This window comes from Corapipo altera, unplaced genomic scaffold (assembly GCF_003945725.1).
Source record: "Corapipo altera isolate COAL_440 unplaced genomic scaffold, ASM394572v1 70, whole genome shotgun sequence".
Classification (NCBI taxonomy): domain Eukaryota; kingdom Metazoa; phylum Chordata; class Aves; order Passeriformes; family Pipridae; genus Corapipo; species Corapipo altera.
Window position 1 is genome coordinate 1564394 of NW_020884911.1, and position 25873 is coordinate 1590266.

General features: G+C 42.7%; 1 protein-coding gene across 15 annotated transcripts in view; it reads right to left on the reverse strand.

The window, feature by feature from the left end:
- CCDC88A (coiled-coil domain containing 88A) overlaps nucleotides 1-25873 on the reverse strand; it is a 62157-nt gene that overhangs the window by 21632 nt on the left and 14652 nt on the right. For 13 of the 15 annotated variants that reach the window (XM_027653741.1, XM_027653739.1, XM_027653752.1 and 10 more), the window contains exons 4-18: nucleotides 22699-22768; nucleotides 19000-19058; nucleotides 18321-18404; nucleotides 17602-17742; nucleotides 16038-16207; nucleotides 12930-13011; nucleotides 12215-12373; nucleotides 10210-10356; nucleotides 9593-9737; nucleotides 8805-8989; nucleotides 7165-7302; nucleotides 3758-4828; nucleotides 3211-3338; nucleotides 817-958; nucleotides 40-216 (exon numbers count right to left, since the gene is read on the reverse strand). In XM_027653741.1, the coding sequence (XP_027509542.1) occupies nucleotides 40-216; nucleotides 817-958; nucleotides 3211-3338; nucleotides 3758-4828; nucleotides 7165-7302; nucleotides 8805-8989; nucleotides 9593-9737; nucleotides 10210-10356; nucleotides 12215-12373; nucleotides 12930-13011; nucleotides 16038-16207; nucleotides 17602-17742; nucleotides 18321-18404; nucleotides 19000-19058; nucleotides 22699-22768 (2898 nt within the window). The remainder of the gene's footprint in view (nucleotides 1-39; nucleotides 217-816; nucleotides 959-3210; nucleotides 3339-3757; nucleotides 4829-7164; nucleotides 7303-8804; nucleotides 8990-9592; nucleotides 9738-10209; nucleotides 10357-12214; nucleotides 12374-12929; nucleotides 13012-16037; nucleotides 16208-17601; nucleotides 17743-18320; nucleotides 18405-18999; nucleotides 19059-22698; nucleotides 22769-25873) is intronic. The other 2 variants (XM_027653740.1, XM_027653747.1) reach the window with 1 other exon arrangement.

Sequence of the window (25873 nt, forward strand, 5' to 3'; positions counted from 1 at the left end):
ACAACAAATAACCACAGTCATATTTAAATCACATCTTACATTCCTCTCCACTTCAATTAATCTGTCTTTAACTTTCAACAATTCTCTGGTCGTTTCCTGATTTTCCTTCTCCCACTTATTGACGGACTGATTTTCTTCTCCACTTCTCGGCGGGGAATTCTGAACCATCCTCTCCTCTTCTTGTCTTTGCTTGAGAGCTTCGTAGTTCTTTTTCACCTGGAATTATTTAGGACAACTCGGATTAGGTTTAGAATTTCCCATTTTGGACATCCTAATTTATCACCTGGCCGTGCCACTTCTCAAAGAACAGGGAGTTCTATGTTACTGTGATTGTAAATTTGCTTTTTGTACGTATTTGGGGAGATGCTGCACAAATTATTTATGGGTAGGGATAACTTCACCCTAACAAACATTTCCTAACAGCAGGAGACCTCTATTTCCTATTTTATTTCAGTGCTTTCAACTGCACCCCCCAAGTTTTATAATAAAATCCTACAGCCAAGGCGACTGCATTTCTTTTTTTAACCACTCTGGCTCAGGCTGTTGAAGGCAGGTGGGGAAATATAACTGGAAATGACATCCCAAATCAAATCAGCCCCAGATAATTTATCCACCTGACATTTTCAATGAACAATGAATAAACTCTACAACTTTTCATGCGATTCCAACACAGATTCGAAAGCAGGCACACCTTTGTCCTGCTTTCCATTACCCAAACAACACCCAGCTTCTGCAAATACCAGAAATAACAACCAGAAACAACAACAGCTCATACAGGAACCATTTAATCTCACAGAAAAATGCCCTTTTCCTTACTGTTTTCAGCTCCTGACGCAGCTGCTGGTTGAGATTTGTGGACTCTTCCAAACGAGCCTCCAAAGCAGCAATTTTCTCTTCTTTGATTTCCAGAGACTTCTTGAGCGTGGATTCCAGTTTGGACTCCAGGAGCTTGTACCTACTGGTCAAGAACAAAGAAAAAAGTCCATGTTTTCCAAACCTATTTGAGGCATTTGAACCCTGGAATGAAGCCTCATGGCCACCCTCAAAAATGCTGGGAAGTCAAGAGCATGGAGACACCTCGGTATTCCCAGCGAGCCCCGTGCCTGAAGCCAACAGAAGATGGTAGGAAAGCCCATTTTTGACTCCTCCTTTCTTTCAGATGTGTTTTAGGCACACAGAAAGGAGGGGGCTGTTTATCTGGATCATTACCCTGGGTGTGGTGGCTGCCCTCCTCCTTCTGGCTCCGCTCCAGAGGATCCAGCGGGGACCCAAAGCCAATTAGGATGGGAAGGATTTGGAGAGCAGGATTTCCCTCAGTTCCCATTCCCTGCCAGTTCACAGAGGGAGGGCAGGGAAGGACTGTGCAGGTGCACACTCGTTTGGTGCCTGACTGTGCAAATTGTCCCCTCAGCCCAGCTGCTGGGATTTTAAGACTGTCACCACCCCTGAGGGGTAAAGCTTCCATTTATCACCATCTTTACAATATTTCAGGGCACCCAAAAACCCCAAAGTGCCTATTTGGGACAGAAGTGGTCAGATTTAGGCTCTATCAATTTATAACTGTGTCCCCTCTATAGAAAATACTGAAACCCACACTCATTAATCACTTGAAGCAGTTCAGTCATCGTGCACCAGGCTCAGAACCTGGAAAACATCCCACTGCTCCCCACAGCTGGATAGAACAAACCACTAATATCCCCCTTTTTAATGCTGGCTGCTGAAGGATCTATCAGTTCAGTGAAGGGCACAGACTGCAGGAGGCTCCTGAATGGACAAGAGCATTAGATCCAGCCAGGAACTGGAGCAGAAGACCAATGGGAAGAGAATTAATAAGCAGAAAGCTGTCCAGTGGCATCAAGTAGCAGGATGGGAATCCTACATTTGAAGGTATGACAAGTAATTCCCAGGGATTTCAGGAACAGTAGGCAGCCTATGACTAGTGGAATATAAAGTATTTCACCTCCTTGAGCTGAAGCACAGATTTGGTTGGAAATAAGAATTTCTGTTACTGAAAAGTTACAAAATTACAAAAAAAAAGACAAATAGCAGAGATCCAATATCCAGTTTCCTTTTGAACACCTAACAGTGAAAGATGGTACAAATTTTCTAATGTCATTGAGACGTGGGTATTCAGATTCAAAGTCCATGAATGTGTTTGTCCAAGGACAACAGACATTGGAAAGACAAGGGAAAATGGGAAACAATTCCAAGTTAACTCATAAAACGTGGCCAATTTAGAGCCCAATGGGAAGACTGAAGTGCTACCAAGAACATTCATTAAAAACACAAGCAACTCTCTCCAATTAGGAAGAAAAAAATTGTACATTTTTAATTTCCATCATCAAAATGACCGGACTAGAAAAAGTTCTGAGGCCTTTCCTGAGCTCATCTGGGAGCTGAGAAAACAAGAGGTGGTAACAGATTCACCCTCAGGACTCTGGCACCACCTCACTAACAGAGCCCTGGCAGTAAAAAAAGGGAACCATTTGGGTTTTTAATCCAGTTACGTGGGTTACTTTTGACACAGAAAGCTCCAAATCAACCTACACCTTCATGACAATCAGTTGTAATAACAGATCACTCCACTGAACAGCACTGGGCAATAAAGCTTGGCCAGAGGCCCATGATACTCTGCTTTTCTCCTGCCACAGGTTTTCCCTAAATCCCTGCAGGATAAGGCAGAAGAGGGAAACCCAGCAGAGGAAACAGATGTCAGGGTAGCAGCTGCTTCCCAATGGCAGGTGTGGAGGAGGGATGGAGCCAGCACCAAGTGCTGGAGACACTCAAGGACTGGATACTTCCACCAGGGCCAGTGGGAATGCAGCTTCCTTTTGCAGGAGGCATTAGTTGTAAGGAAAGAGCGAGACAGTTCAAGGTGTAAAAACCATTTGTGTCAAAAAGGAAAAAAAATACACTTTGAGCTGATTATCTCTTACTGCCACTGTTCCTGCTGCTGGCTGGAACACGAAACATTTAATTATAATTAACTGGATCTACTGACATACTTCAGTGAGTTTCTTAGCAACAAAAAGTGGCAACTCACTGTCACAGAATGTAACAGCACATCAGCTCTTCTATTCATTTCAGAGTTCCATTTTGGGTCTGTGAGTGTGCCTGAAAAATCCCAGAGATGCACAAGCCCGTTTTCCCTTCCTGAATGAAAAAGCCCTTCCTTTGTTCTCTCTCTCAGGTGGGTCCTGCCACCCTCACCTGTCATCACTGCTCTGCTCATCCTCCAGGAGCCGCTCCTTGTTCAGGCCTATTTTCTCCAGCTCGTGGGCAAGTTTCTCCAGATCGTTGTTCATTTGTTGAGTCTTCAGTTTTTCATTCACCAGGTCCTTGCAGAGAAGAAAACACAAGTCAGTGTTTCCACAGAAATCAAATAACGCAGTCCCAGTTCTAGGAGTGCTCAGACAGGAGCCTTTGATCGCTACATGACTTGAATAATTTAGTGTTATCCCTCCCCTCCTTCCAGCTGTCAGCTCTCAGCTGGATCAGACACTGCACTGCAACTATGATTTCACTGTACTCCCTTCCTTCCTGTAGAATTTCTCTTTAAATTTGGTCTTGAGTGAAGGGAAAACGTTTGATAAATTGTGATTATCCAATGCTTTCCCTACTGTAAGCACAAAGATGGTGAGAGCACACAGATTAAAGCTTAAAAACCCCAAAGTAGAGCCTTTTTTCAGAAACACAGCTCTGATTTCTCCCCATGACAAACAGATTATGGTGGAAGGGCAATAACCAATCTCTTTACCTCTCTCAAGGTGACCAGGGTTTTCTTATCAATGGTTGCTCTTTTCACCAGTTCCTTATTTTCCTTTTCCAGTTCTTTCAGGCGCAGACAGGACTCTTTGTACACGACAATTTCCTTGAACAGAGATTTATTTTCCCTTTCCAGGTTACTAATTTTGACATTGTTCTCCTCTAAAGTACTATCTTTAATCTCTGCCTGCTGTCTAAGCCTTTTATTTTCCTTTTCTAGCTGTTTCTTATCCTTCTCCAGTTGAGAAGTCTCTTGCTCTAACAACTTGTTCTCCTTCTCCAACTGCTCCAGGCGCTTACTAGAGATTTTTAACTCTTCCAAGTTCTTCTGCAGGGTCTGATTCTCAGACTCTAAATCCTGGAGCTCGCTTTCTAATTGCTGAATCTTCTTATTGCTGTTTTCCAGGGCCTTCTGGAGCCTTTGGTTTTCCGTGTCCAGCCCTTGGTAACTGACCTCCAAGCGTTCAGTCTTCTTAAAAGAGGCTTTCATGAGCTCAAGGCTCTTTTTGAGCTGCTCCTTTTCACTCTCCAGCTCTTTATTTTCCAGCTGTAGCTGTGCCACTTTAATGCTCGTACACTTCAAGGATTCAATTGTCCTCCTCAGCTCCAAGTTTTCCTCGTCGAGCTGCGCGTTCTCCTTTTCCAAGGACTCCAGCTGGAAAGTGAGGTTTTTTAGGCTGTCCAAGGTTTTTTTCAGCTTTCTGTTCTCGGTCTCCAGGTCAGAGTTCTCCTGTTCCAAGGCCTCGATCTTCTCACAGGTGATTTTCAGATTAGTGATTTTTTTCTGTAGCAGCTCGTTCTCCTTCTCCAGCCGATGCAGCTCGTTCTCCAGCTCCTCTGCCCTCTCCCCTTTCTCTTTGTAGTGTTCCAGTTCTTTCCTGACTTGTTTTTTCTCAAACTCCACCTTGTTTAACTTACTGCTGGTCTCTTTAATGGACTCGTGAAGGATTTTGTTTTCCTTTTCAATCTCCTTCATTCTTGCCTCGGCGCTGATCTGTGAGCGTTGCCTGAGAGAGGCCACAGTTTGATTCAAGTGCTCATTTTCTTGTTCTAACAGTTTAATCTAATTTGGGGAGAAAAATGGTGAACTGGTGAACAACACACCAACAAGGAATTAATTCATATACAAACTGAAAACTGCTAAGACAGTAAGATTACATCACATTTCCCTTCTGAGTTAAAAACCAATTTTTTGACTCTACTGGTATTTCTTTGAGGAATCATAAACATTATATATGTAACCCAGGTGGAAGTTTGACAACAAAGTAAGTCAAACTGAGTCTTCAAATCTCCTCTTCTTTAATATTAATACACAACACAAACCCAAAACTTAAAAAAAAGCATAAATCAAACCCAAGTTTCACCTGTGCCTCAGCAGAATTGTGTTTTCATTTGTGGATGAATTAGATTTAGATTATTTCTCTTAACCTCTGTAAGTACCAGGGATGTGTGTCCACAAAGAACAGGAGTCAAGTTCTAAACCCAATCTGAGATGGAGGGAGGTGTGGGAGCCACAGAAGCAGCTTTATTTCAATTGGGAAAAGCAGAAGTGAGGTGTGGGATATGAGGGAACCCTGACCACACCCAGCAACAATTTGAGCAGAAACACAAAGCTACACTGATTTTTGACTTAAAAAGAACCGTTGGACACACTGTCCCAAAACAGTTTCAGAGAAAGTAAATCATATTTGAATCAGGAAACATATTCCTGGATCTGCCTCAAGGATAAAGGCAGAGTTCTTCAGTTGCTCCAAATAATTTGGAACGATTTGGGCACGTAACAACAGACAGCAAAATGCAGAGAACTGTTTGGATCAATATTTAACTGTACACTAATAACCCAGGGGAAGGGGTGTTTCAACAATAAACTGTGCTGCAGAAAAGGAAAAGTGCTGCTTGCAGTGAAAAACAGGGCAAGAAAATTATAGACTGCTCTCTCCTAGTGGAGTGGGGATGTAAAACTATTAATTACACACCCATGGCAATGCCAAACTGCTCTGAAAGGAGCCACCAGCAACCAACTGACAGCTCGGGAGCACCTGGTGTGTCCCTGAACAGCTGGAATTGCTTCCCATGGATTCTGCTCCCATCGTCCCAGTTTAACACAAAATCATCAGGAATGGCTCTGTGTTTTTGATGAGCTCAAATGAACCTCACTCCAGTCCCCTCCAGGATTTGTAAGAGATGTGGAAGATGTTCCTGAGCCACCAGCCCTTGAGTACATTATTTTAAAATATATTTATTATTTTTAAGCAGAAATAGTCCCGCTGAAATGTCAGTCCTACCCCAACACGTTTAAAACAACATATGTACCTTTAAATGAAAGTAAAGCTTCAGTGCCAAGTTTTTTTTTTTTCTTCTTTCTTTTCTAACTCTGGAATTTCATTTACTGATTAAAAATCAGGCCTTTAAAAACCTTCAGCATTCTGAAACACAATATTCTCTATTTCAGAATACTGTGCTTTTCAAATTGCACTTAAAAATGGCAATGTCATCAGGGGGTGTAAGTGGAATAACTACATAAAAAGATACACATGAAAAATAAAAGATAACTCCAGTTCTAATTCTGAAGGACACAGTTATTAAATATGGGATTCCCAGAAGTTTCCAGAAGACTTTTTTCCATGTGTCCTCTGGATTGCTCTGCAGACACCTTTAGGAGGTGCCAGTGCCCACCAGGTGCAGGCTCATCTTTACAAAGACCCAGGTGCCAGTTAAAGTGAAAATTGAGATGGAAGTTCTGCCTTTATCCTTGAGGTAGATGCAGGAATATGTTTCCTAGGAAGAAAACAATTCTTCCCGATTTCCTTTCTCTGTTTCAGAGCAGTGTGTCCAGGGGTCCTTTTTAACTCACAAATCAGTGTCACCTTGATGTGTCTCCTCTCAAACTGTTGCTGAGTGCCATCAGGATTCCCTCACCCCCCTGAGATCACCGCTGCTTTTCCCAGAAATAAGCCCAGACAGTGCCAGCTGGGAAACATTCCGGTGGAGGGGGCAAGGATGGAGCTGGATGTGGTGGATCCCACCCGTGGCACAGGCTGCTGGAATTGTTATGAACACTGACACTGCTCCAAACACTGCCCAGCTGCCTGGGACCTGTTCTGCTCCATGGAGAGGTGTCTGCCTTCCCTCCAAACTTCCCAAATTTCTATCTTGGCTGAGCTACACCCTCGGAGCCAATGCCCAGCCCGCAGAAGCCACAGAAGCATTTTAACCCCCCAAAAAAGTTCTAAAGCAGTAAAGTCCCAGTGAAGTGAGTCCTGTCTCTCACTGCAGGGCTCAGCAAAGCCCTTTGGCTGCACAAATCCACATTTACAGTCCCCTCCTGCCTGGGAAAAACCCACAAAAGGAGAACAGCAGAGCACAAAGCAGAGGGAAAACTCGGAATTCCGCGCTCACTTGTCGCTCGGAGTTTTCTTTAAGTGCTTCCAGTGTCTTTTCAAGCTGTGCTTTCTCTTTCATCAAATCCTTGCTCAGATTTTGACTGTTCTGAAGACTTTGTTTCTCTTGGCTCATTTCATTCTCCAGCTCTTCCAGCTGGGAAAAGAGAGACAAATTTATTTTAAAATGCACTTAAAAACTGACACTCGTATTACTCTTAGCTCGAAGGGACCCTCGTAGGAATCAACATATAAAACACAGAAGAGAACACATAAAATGGAATTTTCTCATCTTTAATTGAAACAACTAATTTCTTCTGGGAATACATTTACTTCTGCCAGAATTTTCTCCCTGGCTCAGTAGACTGTATCTATAAAGTTCTTTTGCATTAAAAAAAAAGGGTCAGGTTTTCTCAGGCTCTGGATATTTCCCTAAGCATCTTTTTTTTTTTTTGCCTCTTAAAATTCCATTTTACTGAGATTTACACTGTTCCTCCAAGTCCCTTTTAACTTATAAAAGGTTGAATGCTGTTTGATCTTACTTAACTATTTCAAGAGATAATTATGATGATTCCTTGGGAATTCAATCTTAGGTTGGTTTTGCCAAACGGTTCCAAATCGGTGTCACCAGACAGCAAAGCTGTTTAAAATTTAAAATACCCAAAGTATGATTTATTTTATTTTGGTCACACTTAAGTCATAATAAGTTAATTAGAAGCAACACACAAGTTGCACTTTTAAAAAATCACCTGCTGGAAGATCTATATTCAATGTCCACATAACTCAGACCCCACACAGGGGGAATGTTTAGGAACAAATCACCTGAATCAGGCAGTAATTGCACCTAAATACTCAGAAACAGAGTCACAAAAAGGCAGTAGGCTGGAATTTGTTCCTCCATGAAGCAATTTGTTGACCTGAATCCCATTTGTGTGCTTCTCATCCCTCTTCCTTCCTTTTGTACCCCTGGGACACTCCAAAGAAACTCAGAGAATTATGGAATACAGGAGGGATTTCTTTCAATTCTCCCTTTTTTTTTTTCTAATTATCTCTTACCCACTCTAAGAATAGTCTTTCACTTGGAACAGCTGCTGAAGGAAAAGCTATTTCAGGAACTTTAGACATTTCACTCCACTGTAATTAGCCAGGTTTTTTTCCCAAAATTTTTATTTTCTATAAATATCACTGACTGAATTAGTCTCTTTGATAGATATAGTTGGAGCAGTAAAACACTGTAGATCAGCATGGATTAATCTGACAAATTCCTCTCTTCACCTGCTCCTCAATTCCTTGACCCACCTTCTTGCTTTCTCACCTAAAAATGAGGACACGGGCCCAACTTTTCACATGCACTTTCTCCTGCTTAATAATTACAAAAATTAATGTTTCCAAGTACCTTAAAACACTCTCATTACTCATTATATCCCAAATATGTTGATATATTTCCCTCAGTGGTGTAAGAATCAACTGGTCACATTCTTACAGGAACAAACAGGCAAAACCCAAAAGAGAAAAACCACTACGAGGTGATTTTATTTTTTACCATAACACCACTTAGAACCTTGTCATATTTCACCAAAAATAACAGCAACTGGTAAAATCATCCTTTAGAAAGAAAACAACCCCCAACACTAGGCAGCTGACACAGAACTCCATTACCTTTTTGCTAAGTCTTTGGTTTTCCTTCTCCATTTTCAGGATCCTGGAACTGCTGCCCTCCCCAGAACCCACGGCACTCTGCAGTTCTTCCACTGTCTTCAGCAAACTTTGGTTTTCCATCTCCAGCTTCAGCAACCTGCTGGATGTCAGCTCGTTCACCTCATGGCCCAGTGATTTCTGTGGCACTGTGGCAGAAAAACACCATTATTAGAAAAAAAAGAAAGGGAATTTTAACCTGGGGTTCTCGGGACTTGGCATTTTCAGACTTAGGGGATTTAGCAGCCTTTGAAGGCCCTCCAAGGCCTTCTTGGATTAATCACCCAGCAGATGCAGCAAAGAAAATGTTCTGCTCTCCCAGTGTTCCTAATCCCAGCAGACATTTGTTTCCCACAGCTCAGGGTGTATCTCTAAATTTCCACAAGGGATCCAGTGTATGACCGAGCATGTTATACTGGGATAATCCACATTTTTGCCACAGCTATCCCTGCATAAAACTTCTTAACTCTGAGAACAAAGCCAGAACAGTCCTGATCTGCTCTGAATGGGAAAGTAAAGTCACTTCAAGGTATTTGTGGCGTTTACACCTCAGTTTAACTGAACAAGAGTGACAAGAGCAGACTTCTCATGCAGACTGTGTCTCCAAGGATACCTGGGAACGAGCACCTCTCCAGAGGACAACAGACCCTGCACTTCAGAAACAAGGACCTTTCATTTCCTAATGCTGTGCAGTCTCTGAGATGGCAATTTTCCCATTTCACCCCTCTGCAGCATTAACTGGGCATTTTTACCTTCAGAGAGTTCAGTAGTCCTGTTGATCTGCTCCAGCTCCCAGCCAAGATGCAAAGATTCATCCATGCTTTGCTTCTGAGCCATTTCCAGGGTCATATTCTCCTCCATGAGCTCCTCAATCTTCTTTCTGTCCATGTCACGCTCCTGGAAAATCATTGCACGTGTTGGAAAAGTCTCAGTGTGTGTGCCAAGTGTTTTATTCTCTGGTACATCACAGAGAAGTGGAAAGTGCATTTTATGGTTTGCTAATGGGATCTCCTCCCTCCCAAGTGTGAGGGGGAAAAAATGGCAAAAGTAGGGAGAATTTTGGAGGGAAGAGGAACAACCAGTAGAGAGGAACCTCTTCTCCTCATAACCTTCAGCAATGGTTCTTCACCTTTTCCAAATTCACTTCTTTCCAAACATCAGGAAAGAGGGTATCCAGGGTAAACACAGGATTTAAGTGACAACAGACTGTCATCACATCCAAAAAACTGATCCTATTGCTCTTACTAATGTGTCAGTAAACCAAGAGGCCCCTTCCTTCTCTCCCCCACTATTTTGGAGGTTCTTTTATTAAAAATGGCATGAAATTCAGTGTGCATCAACTGTCTTGTCACCCTGTCCTGGCACTCACCATCTCCATATCATGCAATTTAGCTTTTAATTGCAGATTCTCCTTCTCTAACTCGTGCAGTTTGTCTGAACGGGCTCGAGTCCCCTCCAACTGATCTTCCAACATTGTCTTGGTTTCCAGCAGCACTTGATTGTCTTCCTTCAACTCCTGCAAGAATTAAGCAACAACAACAAAAAATCTCAGAAGTATTTCCTTGTTCACACAAACTTCACCACCAGTTTTAGAAACCTAATGCCAAAAAGATTCATTTGGAAGTTGTAACAGACTTATTAGAAAACAACACATTTATGACAACAAAACTTCACATAAATTAGATTAAATGCTCCCTAAACCATTCATAATAATTAAAGTGTTGATAATTATAACCAAATACAAATATGTCAATTATTTGAGCTCTGATCTGGGAAGATGTATTGCAGGTACAGCCCATAATTAGGTTTATAGGCCACTGGGCCCAAAGTCAGGCCATGATGCTGAAAATGTACCCACATCCCTAAAATACAACCAGCCATTCCCAAAGGTCCTGAACACCTTTAATTTCTGCACACAGAGGATTTCTTTTAATGGCACCTGGCGACAATAACGTGTAGAAACACAGGATTGGCAATTCTAGTCATGATAGAAAGACAAAACTTTTCAAACTTCAGCACAGTCAGCTGCAAGATCTGAAAAAAGATTAGTGAGTAAAACATAAATATTTATCATTCACACTCCTCCCCTCACAAATATTAACTTGTAATTATTATTATTATGATGAAGCAAACCCAACTGATTGGCATCTGCCTCTATTGAAAAATCAGACAGTTTACAAGCTTGAAACACATCAACAAATTTTAGGGTTTTTACTAGTTTAAGCATTTTATGAAAATGAAATTCCCACTGGTTTCAAATCCTGTACACTAATCTCTTTTCCTCTCCCAATTTTCTTATCATATGGCATTTGCCCAGTGAACTTGGCATTTACAGATAGAATGGGGGGCTAATAAAATCCTGCATGTTGATTTGTTTCCTAAATTATTAATTCCTAGAACTGTCAGTCCCCCTTGCCTGGTGTCAGCACAGCTTTTTTTAGGGTGTTTTATGCATGGAACACCATTGTGCTGGACTCATTTATGTCAACAGCCACCATTTCCTCAACCCTTTACTTAAAAAACTGTCTTCCCTTAGGAGATCCACAAGAGGAGAGTGAAATGATTATATTTTACAGCATTGTTTAAATTAATCTCTCCTTGGGTTTCTCAACATATCCTACATAGAGGATTCCACATAATATTTCAACCATATATAACTGTGAACATACATAAATACGTTTATTTTTGTATAGTTTGGCTAGTTTGGATTTTTCATAGTTTTTTTTTTTTCCCTTAGCTCTTTGCCAGAGTTTTTTTGTGTTGGGTGAAACCAAACAAGAATTCTGAGCTGCTGGAATTCTGTTCTGAGGGGATGTTCCAGCCCCTCACTCTGAGGAATGCAACATTAATGTTAAAGGGACAAGGGTCACCCTGTTCCAGAGCTTTGCCTATGTATGTTCTGTACTAATGAAAAGAGAACAGAAAGGACGACTCAGTAGTCATGAATTAGATAGAAAGGACATCTGGGGAGATAAACAGCTGAATCAGGGGGGGTTTTCACATGCTCCCAGTACGTAGTCAGGAAAAGCTGATGACAAAGAGGATCCTCTTGAGGCTGAAGGACTGGAAAGACCACCAGAGGACTCCCTAAAAGGACAGCTCCGTCTGAAACCCCACCTAGACTCTGCCTATTATGAATATGATAATTAGGTTGTGAAATTAAATTAATATGCACGTAGAGATGTTGTAATCACTCATAAAAACTGTATCAATTACCTGGCTTTTCACTGAGAACTTTGGGAGCTGGTTTGGGAGCCGGTTCCCCCGCGTTGCTCAAAATAAATACCTTTGCTGCTTAAAAGACTCAAAACTGTCTCTGGGCAGTCTCGTTTCTGCCCATTTTGGCATCGTGGGTCTGGGGACTTAGACAGTACCTCCACTCTGGCTTTGTAGAACTCGATGTCGTGGAGCCTCTCCTTGTAGCGGCCGACCTCGCTCTCCAGCTTGTCCACCCGGATCGCCTTCTCCCGCAGCGCGTCCAGCTCGTCCCGGTACACCCTGGCAGAGCGGGCATCCGACAGCAGGTTCATGTTCTGGGAGCAGGGAAACACAGGCATTGCAGGCAGGATGTGCTCCTCAGTTAAATCCAGGGATTGCAGAGGAACATCAGCTCGTTTTGACAAAGGTAAATTAAAACCGGTGCGCTGGATGCTCGAGCCGGGTGACGCATTTCCAAGGAAAACGCCTGTTTCAAGGGCTCCTGATAATTTTATACACTCACATCCTAATAATAAACTAAACAGATGTTTTCCCTCACTGTCCACACACAGACCCAAAGTATAAAGGGGAACCAGACCAAATTTGAGGGTGTTGATTTTGGGAATAGAAGCTCAGAGGATACACTCTCGCGCACAATTTTTTTGGAAAAAAAAAAAAAAAAAATGAAAGAAGAAACACTAACCTATCTCAGAGTATTTTTTTTTCCAGCATAATATACCAAATAAAGGAATAAATTACACCAGGTCATGTTCAGAGTGCAAAATAAAAGAAATAATATTAATGAAAATATACTTATTAATACCAAAAAAGGGGGAATTGTTCTGGTGGAGGCAACAATTTTTTGTCCTTTTTTTTTTTCCCTAAACATACCTCTTGCTGAAGTCTCTTCAGTTCAGCTTCCATCTGTTCAAGTTCTTGTTTACAGTCAAGCAGCTGCTCAGTCTTTTCCTCCCTTAAAAGAGAGAACACAAACCAGTGAAATGCAACCACAAAACCTGCTCATAATCATCTCCTCTGAGAACCAAACGCTGAGATCCGTGACACTGTCACCCTCTAATCCACGATCTCGGGGACATCACATCCTTTAGGGTTTAGTCTTTAGCTAATCTTTTAAATTTGCTCAGACTTTTCCCAGTCCTTCAAGTTGTTCCCCAAGATTTCCTACTTGTGCAGGGCAGAAAACAGGGTGTAATAAGAGAATACACATGAATATGTACCAGGAGATTCACACCCAAAAGGAAACTCAGAATTATTTCAGAATATACACTGGAAAGGTCTAAATATTTTCCAATGGCCACTGATGCATCCTGCCACAGATCAGGTAAAACCAATTTTAAAAGCATTTCTATACTTCTGTTCTATCATTTTTCTTTTCCTTACAGAGGAGAAATAAGGCCTTCAGGTGCCTTTACTCAATTGAATAAGATTCTGCTTAATAATGTCATGAAACACGTAATGAATTTTAGTTTTATGGGAACAAGTGTCTTAGCCTACTCAAATCTGTGATAAATCAAATTTGTCAGAGAATATTACAATTCTGACAGGACTCCTCCTTAAATTCCAACTAACACTTACTTCTCAATCCTTCAGAAACGAGTTTGTTAAACAATCAGTAAGTGCAAGGGAAATAATTAATTGTCTCAAAGACACACAATACCTGATCTTCAATATTCAACTGCACCTCAGAACAAACAGAATTTGCTGCTGAAAAGACCTGCCCCATCCAATATTGTATGATCTTAAAAGATATATTGCACATTGAAAGGTGTTACTGTGTTATTTCACATTTTGGAATGAGTGGATAAGGGGGAAATAAGAGAACTGAGTGGACTGAAATGCATAATACAATCTGAAAGCAAAACCGTACTAATAAAAAAACCAGATCTGTTTTAAACTAAACCAGAGCAGTTGTTCTCAAAAACGAGCCAATTTCACCAGGAAGGATGTTTTTGCAAGCAGACATTGTTTGGAAAAGGTCACTGAGAGCCTACAAACACAGGAGAGGCAGCTCAGTGCAGCATCCCTGCCCACAGACACAACGGATCCTGGATTTCTGTGACTCTTCCACGACCATTCACACTCCTGTTGTTGTTCCACACAGCAAACCAGGTGTGCAACTTCCAGCTCCAAGGTTTCTGTACTCCAAGCCTCCAATCCCTGCTTTGCATCCGAGTGAAAAATAACCTTTGTGGACCTTTTTATATGAAATTACAGCGGCTCCGGTGCCTGTTAAAGCAGGTATGAAGGCCCAGTGCCAAAGCCAGATTAGGAATAAACATTAAGCTGAATATTTTCAACTGTGGAATTCACGTAATTTCAAATTAAATCAAAGAGATGTAGCATTTTAACAGTGAATGCTGCAGCCAGAAGGTAATGTAGCCAAGTCTGGTGTTTTACAGATACTGCTGCACGCAAAGGAAATTTATTTATGGACTGAAGAGTGTAAAATGTGAACTGTTCTGAGCCATCAGTGCTGCCCTAATTGCATCCTTCAGCTCCACGCTGGAGAGGATTGGACTAAATTATACAGAACGTGCCAGTGTTCACTGTTTAGGCTATCTATTAGCTGTCAATCAAACTAATAACAGCAATTTTTTCACTAATTTTCCTGGTGCAGCTGTTTATAGAATATCCTGGGCGGGCTCACTGCAGCAGCCACACAATGATACAGACATCAGGGAAAAAGAGCCCCCTCTTTTGTCCTCTGTTCCTCGGGAAGACCACGGTGTGGTGGGGGAAGGGGATCCTGGGAGTCAGTCAACGAGATACTTAATGCAGCCAGCTAGAAATGATCTGATCAACAAACTCTGACACCAGCAGGGCAGCAAACTGCCAACTGGGACTTGTGCACCTTCAGCTGGTAATTTAATTTACCTGTCTCCTCTCTCTGCTGAATTTGAAAAAATAATCTTTATTTAAAGCTGTTTCTACACTATAGCAAGTTACTGTACATGCTGAACCTCTTCAGGTTTAACATCTGTGTTCTTAATTCAGAACACACATTTCACTCTGCTAAAACAACAGATTCTCCACAGGTCCATTATGGTTCTTCTCTTTAAATTACCCTTCACTCTGCTCAGATTTGTTCCTAGACTTAAAGACAAAGCACCCACTGATACCTGCTGGATCAGGAGAAAACAAGTGTCATGCAGACAAGAAACCTTTTACACAGAAAGAAATTAAGAGATGGGGGACAGGAAATTATTCTAGTGGAGATTTTTGTCCTGTCTGCAATAAATTTAAACACTTCATGAAGCATCAATGAACCACAGGTGTGCTTCCAACACGAAGCAGGTCACTGAGAAGGAACCTGCTGCTGAGCAGGAACTACTCCTGAACTACTTCCTTTTAAAAAGGATATTTTTGCCACTGATCCCTGAGTGGTCAGCACACAGCTCTTGCTTCCAGTCCCCACCTGCCTGTTGCTGAGTGTGCCACCCCAGAGCTGCCTCAACTGCAGAGATATTCTCTCAGGAACACAGCTGAACACACAAGTACTAAAACTGCAGTCAGACATTCATTAACGATAATGAACAACAGAGCAAGCACAAAGAGCGTGCCTCTGAAACAACAATATTTACAAAATATGTAAGAGCAAAAGGGCTGCATTAAATTAGCTGTGAGTACTTCCAAGAGACGAGTTCTGTGGAGCAAAGAGCCCGTTACTGTGCTGTAACACACTCCAGACACTGCTCAAACACAGCCAGTTCTTCAGGCTGCTCTGAGCACTGAAGACACAGAACTGGCACCGAGTTCAGTGTGTTCATGGCTAAAACATCCATATGATCCAGAACACAAACCCAGACAGGCACAGGTGAAAAGCTGTGTCTGCCACCTGGCTCCACGAACCCGTTCCAATTATAAAAACACGCTTCCAAAAAAACCACATCGACCGGTGTTTGAAAGGACAAAGGATTTGCCTGAAGACCACTCCCAGTGTGCCAAAATGAACGTTTTCAACTGAACACAGGTACTCACAGCTCCTGCCTGAGCCTCCTGATCTTGGCTTTAGCATCTGCCAGCTCCACGGAGAGGTGCTGCCGGCTCTCCGTGCGCTTCATGCCGGGGGAGCCGCACGGGGACTGCGCCGCCGACGCGTGAGGTAGGAAACGGAGACAGTCCCGCTCCTCCGACAGCTCGATGATGGTCTGGCACGGGGGAGAACAAGGACAGGGAGGAAAAATACACAACTGCCCTCAGACAGCCACCAACCTGCACCTTTAACAGACCAAAGGCCAGAGTGATGCAGGAATAGCGGAAAGGTTTCGATCTCTTGTCCTAGTTGGGACCAGTTCATCACTGGATGGGTGTAACCCAAAACTGTGTATTCTAGAGCCTTCCATGCCATTGCCCAGAAACTGTTCTCAACAGACCATTTACGCCCTCTGCCCAGAGCACCCCTGACTCCTCAGGCTATAAACTGGGTGTTAAGAGGCCCCTGAGACAGGAGGATGCTCCTGTGCTCACACCCACTGTGGAGCTCCCCGTCCTGAGGGAGGCACTGGGCATTCCTGCCTGAACTGGAGGATAGATAATCTTGGGGTCTTGGGACTTTTTTAACCACTTGTGGCATCCAGAGGAAAACTACAGACCACCACTCTCAACCAGACTGCAACCACCACTCTTCACTGGATTGCAACGACCACTTTTCAACCACACTGCAACCACCACTCTCGACCAGACTGCAATCACCACTCTCACCAACAGGTTTTTTCCCTCTCCTTTCACTTTGGCCTCAGGGGGTCCAAGGAACACCCCTCTGTTCATGCCCCAGGGTGCTGGGTTATACATTTGGGTTCTGTGGGTTAAAACCAACTGTTTGTCTGTATAATCCTATTTATCGTATTATTTTATTAAATTGTTATTCTGACTTATAATCTCTCCTTTGAGTTGAGTTCATTTCCCCTGCTGGCTTACCTTTAAACCAGCACACCCCTAAGGGAGTTCAAAGCCCTGCTTGTAGCCCTACACCCACAAAGCAAAGAGCCATGGGTGTTTAACAGGAGTGTTTGGGCTCCTTTATTTTTAACTGGAAATTTAGACTTTTAAAGTGCACAACGTTCTCAGTGTTCAGAATGGATTGGGTAGTGAAAGGCAAGAATTCCTGGGACGTGAGGATAAATGGGTGTCTCCAAAGATGCTCTCTGGTGGCAGCAGCATCCCTGCCAGCTGAGGGAAGCAACAGACCCACAGGAATATCCCTATTTCCTCAGATAAATAAGGGTGTTATCCAAACACGAAGATCTCTCGTATTTTAAAGCTATTTTTCTTTTGCTTTGCAAAAAAGAATCACTACACATCCTCTACCCTGTGTTTGACTCCTATCAAGGCTGTGAGCAGGAAAAGCAGTTGCTGCCCATCCAAGGAACATTTGGAATAATTGCAACATTGACACAGTCACACTCCACTGAGGGGCAAACCTGGCACCACCGAGATGGTCCAGAACTCGTAATGGTTATTAAACACATTCCTGTTTCTTCACTCTCACACAGCCTCATGATAACCCCGGCCTTGTATTTCCCTTCCCAACCCCAATCCGTACCTCTGAGTGCTCATCTCTCTCATCTATAAGTCTTTTCAAATGCAGTGCCATGTTTTTCAAGAGAGGTTCCACATACTCCTGTGTCAGCACAATGACATCCATCCACTGCAGATCAAACACGTTCTCCTGGTTGTGAGTGACCTACACGGGACGGAACGAGAGAGAAAAAACTTCCTCTAGGACTTGTCAGAGCAGAAAGGGAGCACAAAGAAAAATAAAGTTGCAACCCTGTGGGTTAAATCCTCTCGGCAAGGTGGGAAAATATTAATATATTCATTTAATAGATTAAATTGTGTGAAATGGAAAGAGTTTCTTGTCTACCTGAGAGCAGCCCCTTGTACCTCTGGCAAAACAAAAAGCCAGACATATTAGACCATGACCATGACATATTAGACATCACAAATGTGGGACTGGGATTATATTTTATAAATAAATCTGCACATGAAAACATCACTAAACTTCATTTGCTGTAACTCTTAAGAATGCCTTGAAGCAACTGGTACTGCTTTAACAGTGTAACCCAAAAATGCTCCGTCACGAAATCTTTTTGTGAATCAAGCAAAAAAACAAAGACTTTTTCTGCTTACTAAAACCTCCAGATACGCAAATCACACGTTTGACTGACCTGCTTTTGAACAAATGCAATCCATCTTCCTGCAGCACAGCATTACACCTCAAAAAAAAATAAATTAAAAGCACAAAAAAACCCCCCAATGTACCTCCTGAATATGGGCTGCAACAGCTGCTCTGGTGTCAAAATCCAGGCCTTGGATTCTTTCGATAAATTCTTCTTTTTTCTGACACTAAAAAATAAAGACACCTATATTTTATATGGGTATCAGCACAAGTATTAGCATTCCTCTTTTAGAATGCTAAGATTTAAAACTTATAAAGTTGCCATTGCAATGTTCACATGACTAAATTATTACTCAGTCATTCTGCTGAGCAATAAAACCCTGGGTTTATATCATGCTACAGTAATTATAACTCTTCAACACTAATGACAAAGAAAAAACAGGTTGAAATGGGGCAAGGAAGAGTTTTCTTAAAATAGCTCCTTGTTCAAATATTATGATAGTGCATTTATTAAATACATGAAACAGATGCAGTAAGATGTATCAGCAAGATAATTCTTCAGTAGTTTACTATTTTCTTCCTTTCTTTACAGCATCAGGTAAATGAACACTATTGAAATGAATAAACTATCAGAAATTCCATGTTTTGTGCAGTAAGAGGTGCAGGGTTGCAGCCTTTTTAACTGTCAGAATATTCAGATTTTAGTAGCACTGGAGCAAGGGAGAACTAAGTTTGACACCACCTCAGGTATTAAAATAGTAAGAAAAGAGATCAGGAACAGATAAAACAATTCCATACCAATGTAAACATAATTAAACCCACCTGAACTGCACAACCAAGTAAAAGCAGGAGGAGCTTTTTTACTTCTTCAGTACCTGGCTCTAAGGAGAAAACAAGAAGAAAAAACGGTAGGTGTAAAATGGTAATTTGGGCTTCTTCCCCTACCCCTCAGAAAACATCAGGTTTTCTCACTATTTCCACTAATTTATGTTAACCTTGCTTAGAAAACAAACAGAGGAGGAAAGCCCCATCTTTCCACCTTTCAGCTTAGTGCTTTTTGCCATTTCACTGCCAATTTTCAGAGTTAAAAACCCAACATCCATAATAGAACAATTTGAAACGGACAAAAAAACCCACATAAATTCAGCCCTTGGAAAAGCAAAACTTCAGAGCAACATTTTTAGGAGCACTCTGGAGACCTACAATCAAATTTTCAGTGGTCACCTCAGGTACCTCCAGAGAAGTTCCACCAGTGTTTAAATTCCCTGCCACCCCCAAGCTGGCAGAGTTAGGTGACAAGTTCCCCTAAATTCTTTCCTCAAAGCTGCATTAGATATTCATCTGCACATCAAAAAAAATCAAAATGTATTTCCAAATCTGCCCTTAAGCATCTTAATCTCCTAAAGAAGCTTAAGTGAAAGAACTCTGTTTACAGATTAGTAAAAAACGTTTCTTACTTTTCACATTCAAAATGTCCCCGTCTTGCTACTAAATATAGAAATAACAGTCTATATCTAGAATATAAATGCCATGAAGCAAAGCCTTCGAGGAGGGCAAAATAGCTCAGGCATTGACTCAGCCCACTTCTTTCAGAGGGAGCTAAATTATGGGGATAATCCCAATGAACACAGAATGTTAGATTTTTTTTTTCATGGGAGGTTCAGCCAAGTTACGAAGAACACGAACTCAAATGGGAGATTTTTAATCATTTATACACTTCCTGCATCCCAAAGTCTCGAGCTGGGAAGCCTTTTAGGTGGAAACAGAAAAAAAAACATCAATGAGTGTGTTTTACCAGAAGCCACTTTGGCTGAAGAAGGGGAATTCCACCTGGCTGCCTGTCTTAATGAAGGTTAACTGGAATACTGGAACAGGAGGAATCCATCCCAACAGCTCACATCCATCTTTTATCCCAATAAATTAATCACACTTTTTTATTTTTTAAGCAAGCCCTGAACTCCTCTTCACTCCCCAGCTCCTGACTGGTTTTTTTTAAACACCCACCTGAATACTGCTGCCTTGTCTTTGTCCCCCATTCCCTGAAGGAACACTGCAAAACACTGACCAACCTCAGCTTCCCCCTGCTGCCAAACATCCTGTGTGTTTTGCTTCCTTTCCCTCCACCACAAACACAGAAATAATCATTATCACTCTCTTCTACACCCTCCAACTCGCTGCTTGAACTTTGTCCCTACCCTGTGCTCCCCTTTGATCTTCCCTGTGCCCACTCTTATCCCTGACTTTCATACTCCCTCTCATCCCTGACTTTCCCACCTCCCCTGGATGGCTCCCTCAGAAACAGGGCCTTGCTTTAATCTCCCCTTTCCCCCGTTTAAAGGCCTTTTTCCTCTCGTCATTATCTCCTCTCCCCTTTCCCCCCTGTAATTTAATTTCCCATTTCCAGGCTGCAGCTCCTCTCCTCCACTTTTCTCCTCCAACTGGCTTCCTGCCAATTAGCTCAGCTGAGATGTTTCCTGATAAAGTCCCTGATGACCCGTTTTGTCAGAGCTCAAACCCAGCATTCCACCTGCATTTCCCTGGCTGAGCCAACTGCCTCCCATGGAGTCAGATGCGTTTCTCTTCCTTAAATCTCATCTGCTCCTGCAATTCCTGATCTCCTGCTATTTCCCTACTGATCATTCCTTAAGGGGAACAACCAGGAGACATTCCTGTGAAAAATCCCAGCTCCAGCCCAAGCTTTAGTGGAGCAAATCCGAGTGATTATCAGAGCCTTGACTTTTGCTGCAGGGCCTCGCCTTGGGGCAATCAGATTTACACTGCAGGCCTCTCCAAGGCTTTAACAGCCCTGCACTTGCCCACCAAATAAAGCTTAAAAATCCATCCTGGAACGAGATCCTTATTAGCTGACACAGCAAGGCCTGACTTCCAAAGGGGAAAGGTTCAGGAGGGACCCCAAAGGAATGGGCCTATCTCTGGATTCAGACCCAGTGAGGGACTGGGGCAGGAATGTGAAACACCTGCAAGAATGTTGCCCAAACACAACAATTCTTTTTTAATACGAGGGCTGTGCTACAGGGAAGTCCTGATTTTCTCTCCCAAACCCACAGGAGAGCAATGCACACACCAGCAGAGGTTCCAGCTGCCAAACCACAGAAGCTGCACAGGTGTGGCTGAGATCCCAAAACACGAAGACACCTACTTATTAATGACAAGGCACAGATTTTTTATGTGTACAGCTAAATGCATTATTATCTCTGTGGGGTTTTATAGTGCAGTTTTAATAAAATTTCATCTTATACAACACAATACCAAGACACTTTGTCTCAGTATCTTGAAGAGAAAAATAAACATCACTAAAAAACTCAATGACCTGGGGTTTTTTTTTCGAATCTGTTTTTTCCATAAAATCCACGGAGTCTTTCGAAAACCTTAAGAAAGTCTGGAATCAAAATAGGAAAGCATGGTGCATTCCATTGTCTTGGAAAAGAAGAGACCACATTGACACTTCTTGTGCATATGACAGCAGCTACACACAGAGAAACTCAAAAGGCTGTGACCTCAGCAGCAAAAGCAGCAATATCCAAAAGCAGCAGGTAAAAAAGAATTAAAAAGCAAGATACCTACATAAATGGGATGTGTGCAGATGGGATATGGAAAATACCAAGGTTATGAACCTTGGGATTGCAAAGTGAGGAAACACAGATGGTTCTTCTGGCTCATGAGAAAGCCCTGGTGTCACAGACACGGAAGCATGGATAGGAGACATCCCAAATAAATAAAACAAGCCAGGGGAAGCTGCACAGCCTGTTAGAGGAGTTCCTAACCTCTCTGCTGAGGTGTCAGAACATCAGGAGAACCTGGGACACATTAGACCCAAGCAAATAAACTCTGCCCCATCCAGAGTGGCTCCATGCAGGCCAGGTGTGTCTGCTCCGTGCTTCTGGAATTGAGAGCATGGTGCAGAGATTCCCAGGAGGCTGTGGACAGTCAGCTGGCTCCACACAGGCTAAGTGTCCTGGGCTCAAAATTGCAACTCTCAGAGCTGGAAGCAGAGAAGGTGGGAGCATGGAGAAGACAGTGTCAGTTCGGGGGAGAAAGCGAGAAGGTCAGAGCAATAATTGTCAGGTAAGGATGCAAGAGAAGCAGGGATCTGGGGGAAGGAAAAACAGGGATTAGGAGCTGGATTAAGTGAGATGCATTGAATTTCCTCAGCGGTGACACAGGTAAAGGGAGTTGGAAGTGCAGTAGCTGGGAGTACAGGAAACTTAAACTCTGTGCTATCAGTGGCTCACTGGTCGCTGGGAAATGAACTCTGGTCCAACATAAATCCTGAGAGAGGGACAAATCACATTTTTACATAGTGTGGACCCCTTGTGTGAACAAAGAAAACCATTATTAAATCATTAAACCATTCCTCCTCATCATTAACCCGCTTATTTGCCAAAGCATTCACACAATTTTCTGTCAAAAGGCTCGATCCTATATGAATTTTATTTCCAGTGAACTCACACAAATTATCACACCAGTGCACATTCTTATCTTAGTCAAAAATAAACTTACCAGAAAAGGGATTTTTGCCAATTATTAACACATTTGGCAAAGACATCATGATGAGCTGCTGCAAGTTCTCCTGTAAAAGTTAATTACAATGTCATTTACACCATATGTATTGAAGGAAAGCAAACATCAAATACCAACAACCACTAGTGTTACATAAATACTTTGAATTTTTTCAGGTCTCAATGCATAGATGTTAAACACTTAATTATCTGGACTCTAATTAAAAAAACCAAACTTACAAGCTATGAGTTAGTGCTACAAAAGCCCTGTTTTACTGGTTTGCATGGTCATCTCCACACAGCAGAATCCTCTCGTGGCAATGAGCTGGCTTATAGATCTTAAGCCCACTAGATCCTCAGTGAGAATGCAGCAAAACCCCTTTAAATTATTATGTTTGTGTTTCTCTGGGTAAGCTATCGATAGATGTTTATTTTCTTGGCTCTGAGCTGCATTTATGGTGCAAAATATCAATTTCCTCTCCCGTCCATGGGTCTCTTTGGCTTCTCCAAAAGGTGGATGTGAAAATCCCCGGGGGGCTTTGGTGCAGTGACACTGGGACAGCTGTGAGGATAAAGGTACAACCCCCTGTTTGCACAGTGCCATGGAATTGGATGGAAGTGCCAGGCAGCAGCTCTGCCTGTCTGTCCCCCAGATTCCATCCATGGAGAGGTGCCCTGGCCAGGACCGGCTGTAATCGGGTCAAATCCTCAGTCTAGACAGAGCCTAATTCTCCTGAAGCAGAGTAGTCTTTCTCCTATTCCCAGATGTTTATTCCCAGCAGATGCCATCCCAGCAGCAGCTCGGGAGCCAGGCTTTTTGTTTTTCCACAGTGACAGAGTCATTAATACAGAAAATGTTCCTGCTCCAAGGCAATGTATTCCAGAACAGTATGAGGTGTCACACTCCAGCCTAAAAACCTAACCTAAGAAAAGCCCAACATTCCCTCAAAAACACCTGTAGAAATTATTAGTTATAGCTGTACTTGAAAGTTCCCACCAGTTAATACAGGACATAAAAAGTCATACCTGAATGGATTAATACTAGACTGAAAAATATGTGCTTTCACAGCACATGCCTGAGACAAATCATGAGGAGGGAGAAAGCAGCTTTTGACCTACTCAGAGATCATGAATTTCAACCACGCTGTACTACCCACTTGATAAAGACAATTTTCAAAGAAATGAAGATATGAAGGGCACCACAGGATGTTTTAAATCTATAGAGAACAGATAAAACACGAGGAATTCAACGAGTATTTACAGCTACCATGAAAGAAAACCAAATACTGCTACAAACTGGGGGCTTGGTGGCTTTTCTTGTTGGTTTTTTTTTGGTGATAGCTCCAATAAGTCCATGCTGCTGTCATAAAGCTGATCACACCATACCATGAGGCAGAGTGTGAGCAGCAGTAACCGAAAAATGACACTGTCACCTGTTTCCTTACAACACCAACCAAAAAATGACACTATCACCTGTTTCCTTACAACACCTCTGCCTCACTCCAGAGGTGTGTGCCACCTCCTCTGTCACCCTGCATTAACTCCAGCACCTGCTCCCAACCTAGAAAAAAATTCCCAGATCTTTTAACTCCTGTTTGACCTGCAAAAATCAATTCAGCCCGTTTACAAAATTCCACCTTGCTCCTACAAACTTTTAGAGCCTGACAGTATTTCCTTTCCTAAAGCTTTACACATACCATTTTAATTTTGCATGTTATGTCCTCCCAGAGCAGTTTTTTCTGACAAGCACAAACTGATGCAATTGTTTGCTAAACGGAGAGGGCATTTTCCACAGATGTTATAAAATCACATGGAATAAACTCAGACAGACAAGCTCACAATAAGAAGCTTTAAGAGTTAGGTTAACATAATGCTAAAAATTAAAAATCCTCATGTCCATGTCTGATTCCTGCTGTAATATTCCAGGGAGAAACAGCAGATCTCAGCACAGCCACTGCTTTCCACGTTCACTGCTCCTGGATCTCAGGCAGACACAGGGAACACTGGGAAGCACTCAGGTGTGAGGGTTCCTACCCCAGGCTATGGGAGGCCTCTCAGTTTGATTCCAGGGCATCCATCAAGCCCAGGATTTCCTGCCTGGGGGGATTTCACAGGTGACAGGAACTCAACTGACCCTTCCTTGGAGTTTGCTGAGCTGCCTCTCCCACAGCTCAGTTTGCTGAGCTGCCTCTCCCGGCTCTGCTCTGAGCTGGAGGGGGAGCAAAGGCTCCAGGCCCACCCTTTATCCCCAAAACAAATCCTTATTCCTGCTAAAACACCAGCCCTGCAGTGTTTCCATGTTCCCTCACATAAGGCACCTCACAAGTCCAAGAAACTGGGGAGGGAAAGGGGGAGGAAAGTGTGTAAAACAGTTAAAGTGTTGTTTGATCTTCAAAGGCGTGGTTTGAACATTTCTTCAATAAAAATGCTTTTTTAACTTTAAAATAAAGATATAATAAATCTTTTCTCTCACAAAGGTTTGGAGCAACATTCCCAATCCTGAACATTCACCTAACTGCCAGGAATTCTGCCTGGTCCTGGAGCACTAGGACTGGCTGATACCACGAGGCCAGTGGAGCACAGGGAACGCTTTGTATTCCAATAAAGATCAATCCCGTCAGTGCCCGTGCCTTCTGCTGCACCAGTTGTGGAGCACTAATGCCTGGTGGAAAACCACTTCCATTAGGAAAAGGAAAAGCATCTGGGTCATAGCAGGCAGCACATAAACCCACGTGCAGGGGCTGCCAAGGACAGGACGACGGGAAGCGCTGGAATAACGTCCGCTGGCCGCTCCCGGCAGCGACAGCTGGGAATTCTCACTGCACTCGGAGTTTGGGAAAGCACACACTCCATGTGTGCACAGGAGGAGCACAGACATCAGCACAGGCCAGGCCAGGGTGCACAGGGAGAGGCAGAGCAAAGGTTCTGTCCTGCTGAAAATCAAATTAATTCTAAACCCAATGTGTTTTGCCCCGTTTTTCTTACAAAACCTTCGCTGGTAACGTTAAATACACTGTAATAATGTCCCTCACAGGCACAAAACTTGCTGCAGCTCACAAATATCAACCAGCAGTATTTACTGTGCTACAGGAGTAATTTAATACACAGAGTATCTGTTCCATAATTCACATATAAGTGTTTCCACTACAGCTGTAAATCAAACCTGATAAAACATC